Source organism: Eptatretus burgeri, unplaced genomic scaffold (assembly GCF_056783735.1).
Source record: "Eptatretus burgeri isolate ZD-2024b unplaced genomic scaffold, Ebu_testis_v1 Ebu_testis_scaffold_822, whole genome shotgun sequence".
NCBI classification, from domain to species: Eukaryota; Metazoa; Chordata; class Myxini; order Myxiniformes; family Myxinidae; genus Eptatretus; species Eptatretus burgeri.
Genome location: NW_028222771.1, coordinates 12,501 through 26,046, shown reverse-complemented (window position 1 = coordinate 26,046; position 13,546 = coordinate 12,501). Strand labels below are relative to the sequence as shown.

Genomic DNA, 13,546 nt, shown 5'->3' with positions numbered 1-13,546 from the left:
CTACTCGTGTTTGTGTTAAAAAAAATCCGTGTTTGTGCTGAAAAAAAAAGCTGTGCTCGACCCCGTGTTCAAAAAGCCATGTTTGTTTTTTTTTTAAAAGCCATGTTCATGTTCATAAAAGCCTTGTTTGTGTAAAAAAAAGACGTGTTCGTGTTCAAAAAAGCCGTGTTCCTGTTTAAAAAAGCCGTGTTCGAGTTTAAAAAAAGCCATGTTTGTGTTTAAAAAAAAAGCCGTGTTCATGTTCAAAAAAGCCATGCGTGTGTTTAAAAAAAGCCCTGTTCTTGTTCAAAAAAGACATGTTTGTGTTAAAAGAAAGCCGTGTTTGTGTTAAAAAAAATCATGTTCGTGTTCAAAAAAGCCATGTTGGTGTTAAAAAAAGCAGTGTTCGTGTTCAAAAAAGCCAAGTTTGTGTTAAAAGAAAGCCGTTTTCGTGTTATAAAAGCCGTGTTCGTGGTATTAAAAAAGCCGTGTTTGTGTTAAAAAAAAAAAGCTATTTGTGTTTAAAAAAAGCCGTGTTCGTGTTCAAAAAAGCCATGTTTGTGTTTAAAAAAAAGCCATGTTTGTGTTTAAAAAAAAGCCATGTTTGTGTTTAAAAAAGGCCGTGTTCGTGTTCAAAAAAAGCCAGATTTGTGTTCAAAAAAAGCCGTGTTCATGTTGAAAAAAAGCCATATTTGTGTTAAAAAAAAAGGTCGTGTTCGTGTTCAAAAAAGCCATGTTTGTGTTAAAAGAAAGCCATGTTCGTGTTCAAAAAAGCCATGTTTGTGTTAAAAAAAAGCCATGTTTGTGTTTAAAAAAAGCCGTGTTCGTGTTGAAAAAAGCCATGCTTGTGTTTAAAAAAGCCCTGTTCTTGTTCAAAAAAGACATGTTTGTGTGAAAAAGAAAGCCGTGTTTGTGTTTAAAAAAAATCATGTTTGTGTTTAAAGAAAGCCATGTTCGTGTTCAAAAAAGCCATGTTAGTGTTAAAAAAGCAGTGTTTGTGTTAAAAGAAAGCCGTGTTCGTGTTATAAAAAACAGAACATAGAAAGAACATTGGAAAGATTCCTTGGTGGATTTCATTGTTGTTCTTGAGGAAATCCTGGAAGAGAGAAAAGCACAATTAGGAAGTTTAAAATCTTGAAACAGAACTGTATATTTTGAATATTTAGTGCTTTTCATGTTGCGAAAACCTCTCAAAGAGTCATTGGTCTTGAAGAAATGAGAGTACGACTTGTATACCTGCAGAGCTTGTAGAACACGTTACCCCACGCAGCATTCAAGTATCTACTGTACTTCAATTAAAGTAGGATACAGTATTTACCGGTGTATAAACGGCACTTTTTATTTTCCAAAAAAGATAAGAGTTAGAGGTGCGGTTAATACACGGGTTTAAAAAAATAATTGTCTTAAAAATCGATCAATGCTCAATTTCAATGATATTCCTCAAGGCCTGGTCACACCTTGACGTTTTAGCCAACGTATGCCGATTTTTGAATTTTTTTTCTAAAACGCTGGCACACGTTGAATACGTTATGGATAAGTTTTGATAACATTGAGAGCACGCTGAAAAACACTGCCATACGTCGTTGTACGTTGGCTTTAAACGTTGTACTTTTCGGTTGTCCTCAAATTTTTTCATGCTTGAAATTTCACGACGTATGCCGGGCGTATGACTCACACGTTCCGCTACGCTGGCCACAAGTTGTATGCACGGTCTGCGATCGTTGACAGACGTCAACACATGCTACTTGTAAGGTAATCATAAGTTGAGACACGCCGAGGTAATGTTAAGCGTACCCGAAACTTATTTCTAACCTATGATTAACGTGTTGTTGGCACGTTACGCGATCGTTGCCACACATCGACAGACGTTACTTTTAAGTTACTCATAGGCTGAAAGACGTCGGTATAATGGATCGTCCTTGCGTCAGCGTCCACGGCCACGGCCAGGACACTTATTTGCAGCATTCTTCAAACTTTTCTTCGGCATGACGAGGATGTTCACACTTCGATGTCGAGCTTGGCTATGATTCCAATTGTCCATCGGCAGAGTCTATTTAAAATAGTCGAGTTTGAGCGTTTCAACACGTTCAGAAGAAACGCTTCAAATTTCCAAACCCCAGCGTCAAAAAACAAAGGCGAGTGACAGCAATTTAAATCGTTCATTGTAAACAATGAAAATAGCAGAGTGGTACCGTTTAAAAGTCGTTGAGTGTAAAAAAAAAATCGAATTGTTGAGCGCAAGCGTCTACTTTCAATAGTGGAGTTTGAGCGATTTAGCACGTTCAATAGAAACGATTAAAATTTCCGAGCGCCAGCGTCAAATAACAAAGGCGAGTGACAGCAATTTAAATCGTTCATTGTAAATAATGAAAATAGCTGAGTGGTACCGTTTAAAAGTCGTTGAGTGTAAAAAAATCCAATTGTTGAGCGCAAGCGTCTACTTTCAATTGTGGAGATGCAGCCATTTAAATCGTTGAGTGGCAGCCTATGAACCTACCACCCGTGGACACGCGGACGCAAGGACGATCCATCATAACCCACACCCTCCCCCTCACACTCACCTACTACTGCCAACATGAACAAACTAATACTAATACTAATACTAATACTGATACTGATACTGATACTGTTACTGCTGACATGGACATCGACTCAAAAAGGACTCGAAAACACTGTTGGGTTCCCCTTTTATGAGCAGCATTTTTATATACCAATTCCCAAAACCGCTGGGAACACGTCTTTATATGGCAGTTGTAAGCTAGAAACACATTCATTTTTTTTTTTTTTGTCGACCGGAAGACGTCATTGGAATACGTCTACATACGTCGATGTGTGTTGGGACTACGTAAAGAATTGGTTCAAAGCACGTCAAACATAAGTTAGAAATAAGTTTCGCGTAAAAAAGACATTACCGCGACGTGTTTCGACTTATGAATAGCTTATAAGTAGCCTTTGTGGACGTGTGTAAGCGTCCACATATCGTGTGTAAAACTTATCCCCATCGCATTCGGAACGTGTGTCATACGTCGAGTACGTCGTAAAATTTTGAACATGTTTAAAATTTATTGACGTACTCTACTTACTACGACGTATGATAGCGTACTTTAGCGTTCCACTCACGTATACCAAACTTACTCATACCGTATTTGACGTGCCCCCAACGTTTTAGACACATTTTTCTTAGGTCGGCATACGCCGGCAAGATCGCCAAGGTGTGACCGCGATGTTGTCACTTCCATTTCTACGGCAGTTATGATTCGAATCGTTGTGCGTCAGCCTTTTAATAGGCTACGTCACGACATCGTCGGCGATGCGTGCAACGCACTATGCCGAAGTTAGACTATCGTTGGGCAGAGGTTGTGTAGGCCAACAACAGGTTCAGCATTCGTTGGTATAAGTTATCTATAACACAACGAAACGTTCTGTGTCCATTACTAATATGTTATGCATACGACCAACTCGTTATGAATACGTCCGAATCTTAAAAAAAAACATCAAAAGTTCAACGTCAGCCAGCGTTTTACATACATTTTAATACGTTGCCATCGCTGGCTAAAACGTCAAGGTGTGACCGGGCCTTTATGAACACTTTTGTTGCAGTCGGAACTGCTGTTAAGCTCAAGCTCCGTTTAAATATTGAAAATCGGTTCAGGTTAATAGTTGGTACAGCATTTTATTATCCGTGTTGGGAAATTAAATAAATAAATAAATGGAGACACACACCGGTAGAGTTGAGGTGTGTCGAATATATAGAGCAGCTAATGCAGCAGCTAATGTTCGGAGCTGATGTGATTATGAACTTGTCTTGACTGGAGAGAGCGGATTTTAAGGAAGACCCATCAGCTTTCGCAAATTGCCAAACAAGTCTGTGCCTTGGGGATTCTTCATTCACTGTCCAAGAGATGCCCACAATATATATATATATATATATATATATATATATATATATATATATATATATATATATATATATATATATATATATATATATATATATATATATATATATATATATATATATGGTCTGAGCTCATATAAGAGCGAGGAAATAGAACAGATCAGGACAGAACAGAACAAAGTGAACAGAAGGAGAAAAGGGAAACACCAGCAGCAGGGTGGAAGGAGAAATGTAACGATACGGACAAAGGATGCAGGTAATGATAAGGGGCAGGGAGAATTGAAGTGGTGGACAAGATGGATAAATCAGCAAAATTTTGGGAGGGGTCGGGGTGGTTTAATGTGTCAAAAATATTATGGTTTTGGATGAGGGATGACTTGAGATGGTGGTGAGCAGCTGTCTTGAAGACCTGGAGGGAAGAATGAGATTTCAGAGTATGGAAGGTGGTTCCACAGGCATGAAAAAGAGGAATAAATGAGTGGAGGTGGGCAGTGGTTCTGGATAAAGGCAGTTTCATGAAGAGAGGGTTGCTAGTGGACCATGTGCGTCCCGCAGAAACCTGGGGTGGGGGTTGACAAAGCACGGAGATAGCAGAGGGTGCAAGACCAGACATGAAGCAAAAGAAGACAGAGAGACCACCGACCTGTCTGCAATGGCAAAGTGACAGGTCCATAGACTCAGCTTCATCGTGAGAGATTACAATGATCTTGAAAGCCTTGGTTTCCAGGGTGTCAAGCTGAGCAAGATGTGAGGCAGTGGTGCCAACCCAGAGGAGAGAGTAGTCCTCCATCAAGCGATGGATTGAAGCCTTGGAGGTGGATCGGAGCTCAGGTGTGCCAAGTAAGGACTTTGCATGACGGAGGAAGCCCAGTCGGTGTCTGGCTTTGGAGGCCAACTTCGAAATGTGGCTTTCCCAAGAGAGGTCATGGCTGAGAGTGACACAAGAGTTTGAATGACTGAACCTCTTTGAGAGGGTTTTAAAGAAAATAGATGACAGGGTTTACGGAACGGTCCTCTTTGGAGAGACAGAGTGTGTGTGCGATTTCTCAGAATATTCCAAATGTTTGACCAGTTTGTGATTCTACCTCAAGGTTTGAGGAGAGGGAAGAGGCCGCTGCATGTTTGTCAGAGGATGAGGGATGTCATGGCAGAAAGTTGAGTCATCAGCAACAGGAAAATGAGGGTTTTCTCGAGAGCCAGTGAGATCATTGATGAAGACAAGGAATAACATGGGGATTTGAACAATGCCTTGCGGTACTTCAGTCTTGACAGGGAGAGGATGTGAAAGGGTTCCGTTGAGAGACACACGTTGGGTACGAGAGTGGAGGAAGTCAGGAATCGAAGAGTGGAGTTGGCCTTGGATTGCATGGGCAGACAAGTTTGGAGAGCAAGGCGGGATGTCAGACTATCGAAAGCTCAATCAATATATGTCCAGAGTCGGCCCTAATCTCATGTCTGATATTAAGTGCCTCCATCCATTGTTGTGAGAGTAGAAACAGCATGCTCAAGGTGAAGTGACCAGATCTGAATCCAAATTTATGATCTGAGATGAGGCTGTTGAAGAAAAGGAATGATGTTACGTCAATCAGTGCGATGATAGATTCCATGACCTTGCTGATGATTGGAAGCAAGCTAATTGGTTTGAGAAAAAAGTTTGAATTAGAAGGTCCAGTAATGAATGGTTGCCATTTGGGGAAGTTTATTTGGAAAAGAAAGAGACTGAGTAAGTCATGTCATTTCACAGAACGACTGAGCTGCTCACCTTCATAGATAACTATGTGAACTAACAGTAATTCAACTGGCATGTGCCAATTGCATGAGGAAAAGTGAACATGGTTGAGCAGAAAGCAGATCCTCAATAGTTCCGAAGAGAGCTTCGCATGGAGTCAATGGATTTTTGGAGGGTGGGGGATCGCAGAGAGTGAGGGGGAGGGGGTAGTCCACAAAAATAAAGGCTTTAAGTGGAGGCACACAAGACTAAATCTGTGACATAGACATGGGAGTGAGCAGTGAATGGCACAGATTGTGGTGAAGGGAGAAACGAACATACACCCCCACCAGTTGTGGAATCAAGCCCGTCACAGCAGAGGACACAATAACCAGGGAGACACAAAGAAGAGTCTGGAACATCCTGTGAACGAAATGTTTCCATAAGACATGCATTATTTTTATCTGGGTTATCTGCAGAAACCTGGATGGACACACTGGTGAAGCTGGAGTGGACCTGACCGAAGTTTAGAGAGGGGAAAGCACAGACAGGCGAACAATGGCGGAGTTGAGAAGGGACCGGGTGAGTGGAGATGCAATGCACAGGGACCGGGTGAGCAGGGACAGTGTGTTTTTGGACACGAGTTGGCCGTCACGACAAGTCTGATTACATTTCTGTAAACCCAGTTGTAATCAGAGGAAAAACAAACAAACAAACAAACAAACAAACAAGAAAACGGAGTGAAAACTGAGTGCTCCCTTCCTCCGGCGCCCGGCGATGGCGTCAAGCATTGTCTGGATATGGAATTGGGAAGGAGCGGAGTGCAAAAGGCCCATGAAGGGAGTAACTGCTGAACCTCAAGGCCCATTTTAAAGGGGAGTCGAGCATTAATGTAGCTTGAGTGTGAGCGAGGACTTGTTGGGAATATTTTGAAAGAGTCTGACACATGTTCACTTTTGCAAGACGGCTGAAAATATTTGCATGTCCCAAGACTCCCAACAACACGAGAAGATGTTTCTCCCAAAATAACATTGTAAGCCGTCTCCAGATGGCTCGCCCTACCTCCAGTAAGCTCGCCGTACCTCCAGAGAAGACCGAGTCGCTTCCAATCGCCTTTCCACTTTGAGAAGAGACACAGCTTCTTCAGGAACCTCGAGGCCCATTTTCATGAAGAATTTTGTTTCTTGTGTTTTGTCAAAAATTTGTGGGTCAAAGTTCACCAACAGCTGTCCCGTTTGAGGGTGTCGCACAAGAAGTGTGGCTTGTAGTGCTGGAGGATGTGACAGCAGATAATCACAATCATCATTGAAGTATACTTTGCAATAAATAAATTCATCGCACGTTTCCTGAGGATTAGGCCAACTCCCAAATACTTTTATCATGTGCTACGTCATCCTTGATTGCAGTACTAGTACTACTTCGTTAACCGTCCTAATTAGTCCCAGCATATTTCCACATTTCCGAGCCAAACATCCTCAGGAATACGGTTCAGCAAACGGGGCAAAAGAACAAAGTAATGAGTTCAAAGGATGCATGGCGTTGTTCCTGCAACTCCCTCCTGCCTAAACTCCCAGAATCCAGGCTGACTGCACAACTCAACTCGTTTTATTCCTCTTTTCTCCTGTTTGTAAAAACTGCCTTTCTGAGACTGATCAATCTTCCAGAAGTTGAAGCAGGCTGTGCACTACCACCTCAGGTCATCCCTCATCCCAACCAGCTATCTTTTTCTCCCACCATTAACCCGACTGAGTCTTAATCCACGAGATATTCGTACCTTCACACAGATTCGGTGGGATTGAAAAAAAATGGCTACAGTGTCGCCAAAAACGTTGTAATCGAGCAAAGGAAGATGCTTCAGAACTGTCAGCCATGTCAGCCACCCTCAAGCATCGATGCTCTTACCCCCCTGCCCAAAACCCCCCACAACCCACCAGAAGTCGTCCCCCAAAACCTCTGATATGGCATATAATGGCACTTTATTCATCCAGAACTAGATGAAGTGTTGTCCCAGACATCAGTGTCCTTGGCCGCCTCCAAGGTTAACGGACCTGAATTTATCTGCTGTGAAGGGCATAGTCCCGAATGCTTTATTAACCTCCGCCATCTTCGAAGATGGATGGAGGTTAGTTTTCACCCCTTTCTGTTTGTTTGTTTGTTTGTTTGTGAACAGTATTACGGAAAAACTCGACGGATTTTGACGAAACTTGGTGGGGGGGTTAGGTATGGTCCAAGGATCATGACATTAAATTTTGGACTTGGCCCCCCCCTCAAAAAAAAATTGTTCGAGAAAATTTTTTTTTTGCATTTCTCCATGTTTTAAGTGATTTCCAACCCCCCCCCCCAAAAAAAAATTTGTGAGAGAAAAAAAATGTTTTTGCAACTTTTTTTCAACAAAATTTCGATTCCTTTTTTTTGCATTTCTACATGTTTTAAGTGATTAGGATTTCGACGAAACTTCGTGGGGGGGTTAGGTATGGTCCAAGGATCATGCCATTAGATTTTGGACTTGGTCCCCCCCAAAAATTTTTTAGAGAAAAAAAAATGTTTTTTTTGCATTTCTGCATGCTTTCAGTGATTTCCATCCCCCACCCCAAAAAAAAATTGTTCTAGAATTATAAAAAATATTAATTATTAGACGTCTTAAAAACGATAAATGTATAAACAGGCGAGCATTGGGTGGCTTTGACACCAACTCTGGTTCATGGGCTGGCCGCTGCACTACCAGCCTTGCCGGCTCCACTGATTCTCCCACTTGCCCCTCATCCTACCTCTGCTCTTAGCACTTCAATGTCTTCTACTTCAGTATCAGCTCCCCCTCTGTTGTCCCAAACTGTGTGGTTCTAACATCTGTGTTCTCCATTCTAACCTAACAGATATCTCACTCTCAATCGGTACACTCATCACCACAAACATGCTCCTTCCTTCCTCTCAGCACACGTCCCCCTCTTCCCAACCCCTCAAATCTTGTACCTCCCCCTACCCGCTCCCTTCTTCACCATACCTCTACCAAATCGTCTCCCCTCCCTCTCAAAGCAACCTTCACACTCTTCCCCCTCAAGCTTCTCAGGACAATGAATCACGTGCAGCATTTATTTATGAGAAGACTAAAACAGTTTGTGCACAAGTGAAAGAAAAAAGAGAGTAATTCAGTGTCCATACCTTTTTTATGTTCTCAACTTCATTAAAATAATGTTGCAGGATCCGTTCAGCAACACGGATTACTTCTGGCAAAATGCAAGGAATGTTCAGATGTTCAAATCTGAGACAAGGAAGATTTTAATATGGGAAGTACATTTCCAGTGATTACTCATTTGCATAAAATAATGATGCCAGGAAACAAATGATACTCGCCAAGTTATAGTCCAACCAAACCAGTGTAGCATAAGAAAACAATCACGCGTCATCAAATCGGAGCATCATTGATCAATACATTCCTGGTCAATCACCGACCTTCGCAGCAAAAGTAGAGATTGTGAGGTTGAAATAATTTTCACAAAGAAAGACTTATGAACTCTTGAAGTTGGATCTTCATGAGATGCAAAGAAAGAAGGAATAAATTATTCGTTCAATGCTTCATAAAGGATAATTACAAAATTGAATCCACATTTTCAATTTTAAAATGCTCCATTGTTAATAGCAGAAGGGCACTCGGAAGAGCGCACACCTCCACCAGGTAACGCCTGACCTCCGAGAACACACCGGGCCCAATACATGTTTGAAATATCGACTTGTGGGTCGTTTTTGGCCCGATCTCTCAATGGTGAAGAATCACTTTAAAAATTAAATAATTCTTGTTTCCGGATTGGGATTCGGATCTTCACCAAAATTGAATCAATTCCTCCTTGTCGCCCAATGTGTCGAAGTTTCGTCCGAATGTGTCCACAACTTTTTGACATCTGTCCACAATCCCAACCCTGAAGCGTGCCGGAGGTGTCGCACTTTCGTCATACCGGCTGCGATGACGAGTTCAATCAAGTCGCAACTTCTGGGAATGTGGGAAAAGAGAGAGAGTTGTAAAATAGGGGATCCTGAGTAAATTTTATTTTTTTGGTATACACTATCGGGCTCGTATTAGAGCGAACACACAGAAACGTACAAGAGTAGAAGAAGACAAGAGAGGAGAGAGAGGGAAGGTAAAAAACAGTGTGGAACAGAGACATGAGGAGGTCTGTGGAATGGAGAGGGATGGGGTGGTGTACACGACACCATAGGGACTTTCAGGAAGGAAAGCAGGGAATTTGAAGGAGGTGTGTTTGGGGTGGATTGGTGGGGATGAAAAATATCATAGTTTTGGATGGGGGAAGATGAGATGGTGGTGAACAGCTGTTTTGAAGATCTGGGGGGGGAAAAGTCGAAATGAAGAGAGTGTGGGAGTTTGTTCCAAAGGTGGGGGAAAAAAAAAGAGGAATGAAAGAGTGAAGGTGAGCAGAAATTCTTGATTTTGGTAGTTTTACCAGAAGGGAGTTGCTGGCGGACATTGAGTGCCCCGCAGAAATATGGGAGGGACGTATCGCAGACAGAGCCGGGGGGGGGCGAGACCGGAGAGGAGACGGTAGAAGACAGAAAGACCACCGACCTGCCTGCGGTGAAAGAGTGAGAAACCCAAACACTCAGCCTCATCACTGGAGATACCGATGATCCGAAATGTCATGGTGTCCACAAAGTGAAGCCGAGAAAGGTGAGAGACGCGAACACCAGCAAGAGAGGAGAGCAGTACTCCATCAGGCTGCGGATGAAGACTGTTTGTCGTCAGGAGCTCAGGTGGGCCGAGGAAGGACTTTGCACGACGGAGGATTCCCAGTCAGTGACTGGCTTTGGAGGCCAGGTTGGAAATGTGGCTTTCCCAAGAAAGATCATGGCAGATCGTGAAATCCAGAAGCTTGAAGGAAAGGACTTCTTCTCGAGGATTGTTGAGATCGGAGATGGTGTGGGTTTTCCAGACGGTCCTTTCAGAGACATCGTGAGGGTGTGAGATTTGTCCGGATTGAAAGACATGTTCCACGTGTTGGACCAGTTTGTGATTTTATCCAGATCTGCAGTGAGTGAAGAAGCTGCTGCTTGCCGGTCTGAGTGATGACAGATGGTACGGCAGAGGGTGGAGTCATCAGCAAAGAGATAAAGAGGATTTTCCAGAGAATCAGAGAGATCATTGATGAAAACCAGAAAAAGAACAGGACCCACGACGCTGCCTAAGCCTTAAGGACCTCCAGCTTGGACAGGAAGAGGGGATGAGAGAACTCCATTGAGGACCACACGTTGGCTGCGACAGGAGAGGAAGTCTGTGAGCCATGAGTGGAGATGTATTTGGATACCATAGAAAGAGAGTTTGGTGAGCAGGGCAGGGTGCTCGGCCCTATCGAAGGAATAAGACATGTCTGGAGGAAGGAGAAGAGGAAGGATTTAATGTCTGAAGCGATGATGGATTCCATAACCTTGCTGATGATTGGGTGAAGGCTGATTGGTGTGTAGTTGCAGGGATCTGTTTTTGCACCTTTTTATGCAGGGTGGTAATGTTTGCTGATTTCCAAGAAGATGCCAGATGACCTTGATCAAATGAGAAGGTGAATAGAACAGAGAGAGGGGATGTGTAAGAGCAGCATAGCAGGTTTTTAGGACACGTGGGCTGATGCCGTCTGGACCGGTTGCAGAATCTGAGTCGAGGTTTGACAACAAACTCTCCACCTTGTCAGGAGAAGCTCGGTGCAACTGGACGCGGAGTTTAAGCATTCAGCCTTTCATGTGCGGTGTCAGCTGTGCGGCCATTTGGGGTAAGGGAGGGGATGGAGGGGGAACATACACCAGAAACAGATTTGATTAGACCCCACCAGGATTTGGAGGAGGGAGACAGGTTTGAGAGTTGACTTGAGATTCGAAAGATGTTGTTTTCTGGCTCTCCTGAGGGTAGACACACACTTGTTCTGAGCTTATGGAAGGAACTGAGATTCCCCTCAGTTGGGTTTGCTTTCCATGAAGCAAAGGCAAGTTGTTAATAATACGGTAACACACAATGGCCCATGAATTCCTGCTTTGTTTTCGATTGTATTTCGTCTTCGAAACCCCAGAAACAGCCTCCTGTCCAGCAAAATAACAAAATAAGCAAAGATTTCACGACAGAAAAATTTCTGCTCATATCAGGAAACACTTAGAATACAGTAATCTTCCCCATTATTGTCATCTTTCTATAAATTTTCATCCAGACATCATTTTCTGTCACTCTTTGGGATGCTCGACAACACCTTGTAAGATCCCAAATCACATTGCTCACCTCCAGGTTGTGAATCTGCGTCGTGAAATCTCTGAAATCTCCGTCAAACGCTGTTATCCTGGGATCTAAAACATCATGTGGGCTCTTCTTTGCATTGAGACAAATGCTTTGAAACTTGGTTGCCAAGGAATCGATTCCTTCGATTGTTGATGCTGTCAATGGAGTGAAGCTCTCAATCTTTGCCAGCAATTCTTCAATCTGAGGACACATGATGCAAAATTACCCCAAACACACAATTTATTAACTTTTACTCTAATGACACAGTAATCATTAGTTGTTCTAATCAGTCAAGACCATCAAACATATTTTTTTTCCTTTTATCTGTCTGAATGAGTGAACACAGTAATTCAATGCACGCATCCACTGAATATGCCTGGTGTTGGCTTACTGGTTAGGGTTATAGGATTCTGAGTTCAATTCCCCCTCTGCTGTTGAATTAATACAAGGTGGGGTTGACTCTGCCTGTCATCCTTCTGAGGTCGGTAAAATGAGTGCCAGCTTGCTGGTATCCTGTGTCGGAGTGGTGACCCCTCCACGATTGTGCCCAATAGCCAAGGAGACTGCTGAGGCAGCACCAACGCTCTACACAGAGTATGGTCTCAATGGATGGATGGATGGGTGGGTACACTTAGTGACTTCACACTGTTTCAATGCACACACATACAGGGTGACTACAGAGTAAGTTCATGCATTCTATTGCTTTGAACTCCTAAAATGCAACACACTAGCAGAACTGTGTGTCCGCACAGGGGGGGTCGTGAGGAATTAATTAATTTATAGGGTTTTCAGATTTTTTCCAGCAGCAGTCATGTGACATCACCTCTGATTTATTCATTTATTTTTCCCATGTGTTAGCAAAATGAGTAATCAGATGTTTGAGTTGTTTACCTGCCAGGATACCTCCAGTCACAGCAGATCAGCACTAAAAAAATGTATTTCATGGCAATGAACGCAAGAGGTACCTACTGATCGGGGAACCGGTTAAACTCTGCGAATACACAAGCCCAGGACTACCAGAGTCGATGCAAACTCAGCTCTGCCGGTTAGGGCAGTTTTTTGGAATTTTGCCATGGTGCAATCCATCCACCCATTGGGACCACACTCTATGCAGAGCGTTGGTGCTGCCTAAGCAGTCTCCTTGGCTGTTGGGCACAATCCTGGATGGGTCGCCACTCCGACACAGGACTCCACTCCGACATGGTGCATCGAGAGCTCGCCAACCTTTCGAGAAGGACACCATGGGATATTTAACATCCACCAACAAAGGCTGGCAGACAGGATATACCAGTTTCATGTCCATCAGAGGGATGTCACACAAATTGATGAATCATCCTGCCTGTGAAACACCAGGATTGCAGTTTCTAGCTGAGTCAGGATTCAAACCCAGGTGAGACAACTTGGAGGCAAGAGTGTGTTCCTCCAGGCCATCCTTTCAGCCTCAATCACCCTGTAATCTCAATACATTGAAACACAACAGGTTTGATGTGAATGCAAACCTTTGATATGATAATGCTTCACATTTATAAGGGAGAAAGACCTAATTCCTGCCGATTTTTATGCCCAACAGTGTTGTATAAAACTAAACTGACTGTTGGTGTTGTTTAATTTTTTTGAGGGTCCGGTTTTCAATGTTATGTTCGACAACTGTCTTCATCCTGTACCTGACGTGACAGTCACAGAATCGTCCAATCCATTA

The 13,546-nt window shown here is 43.1% G+C and overlaps 1 protein-coding gene across 17 annotated transcripts in view; it reads right to left on the bottom strand.

Annotated features, from left to right (window-relative positions):
• Positions 1 to 12: 12 nt before the first annotated feature.
• The window catches only part of LOC147007061 (dynein axonemal heavy chain 8-like), a 22,690-nt gene continuing 9,156 nt past the window's right edge, over positions 13 to 13,546 (bottom strand). For 4 of the 17 annotated variants that reach the window (XM_085867590.1, XM_085867584.1, XM_085867592.1 and 1 more), the window contains one exon: positions 9,120 to 12,048. In XM_085867590.1, coding sequence (XP_085723716.1) covers positions 11,728 to 12,048 — 321 coding nt within the window. In that variant the 3' untranslated portion in view covers positions 9,120 to 11,727. The other 13 variants (XR_015054425.1, XR_015054428.1, XR_015054427.1 and 10 more) reach the window with 13 other exon arrangements.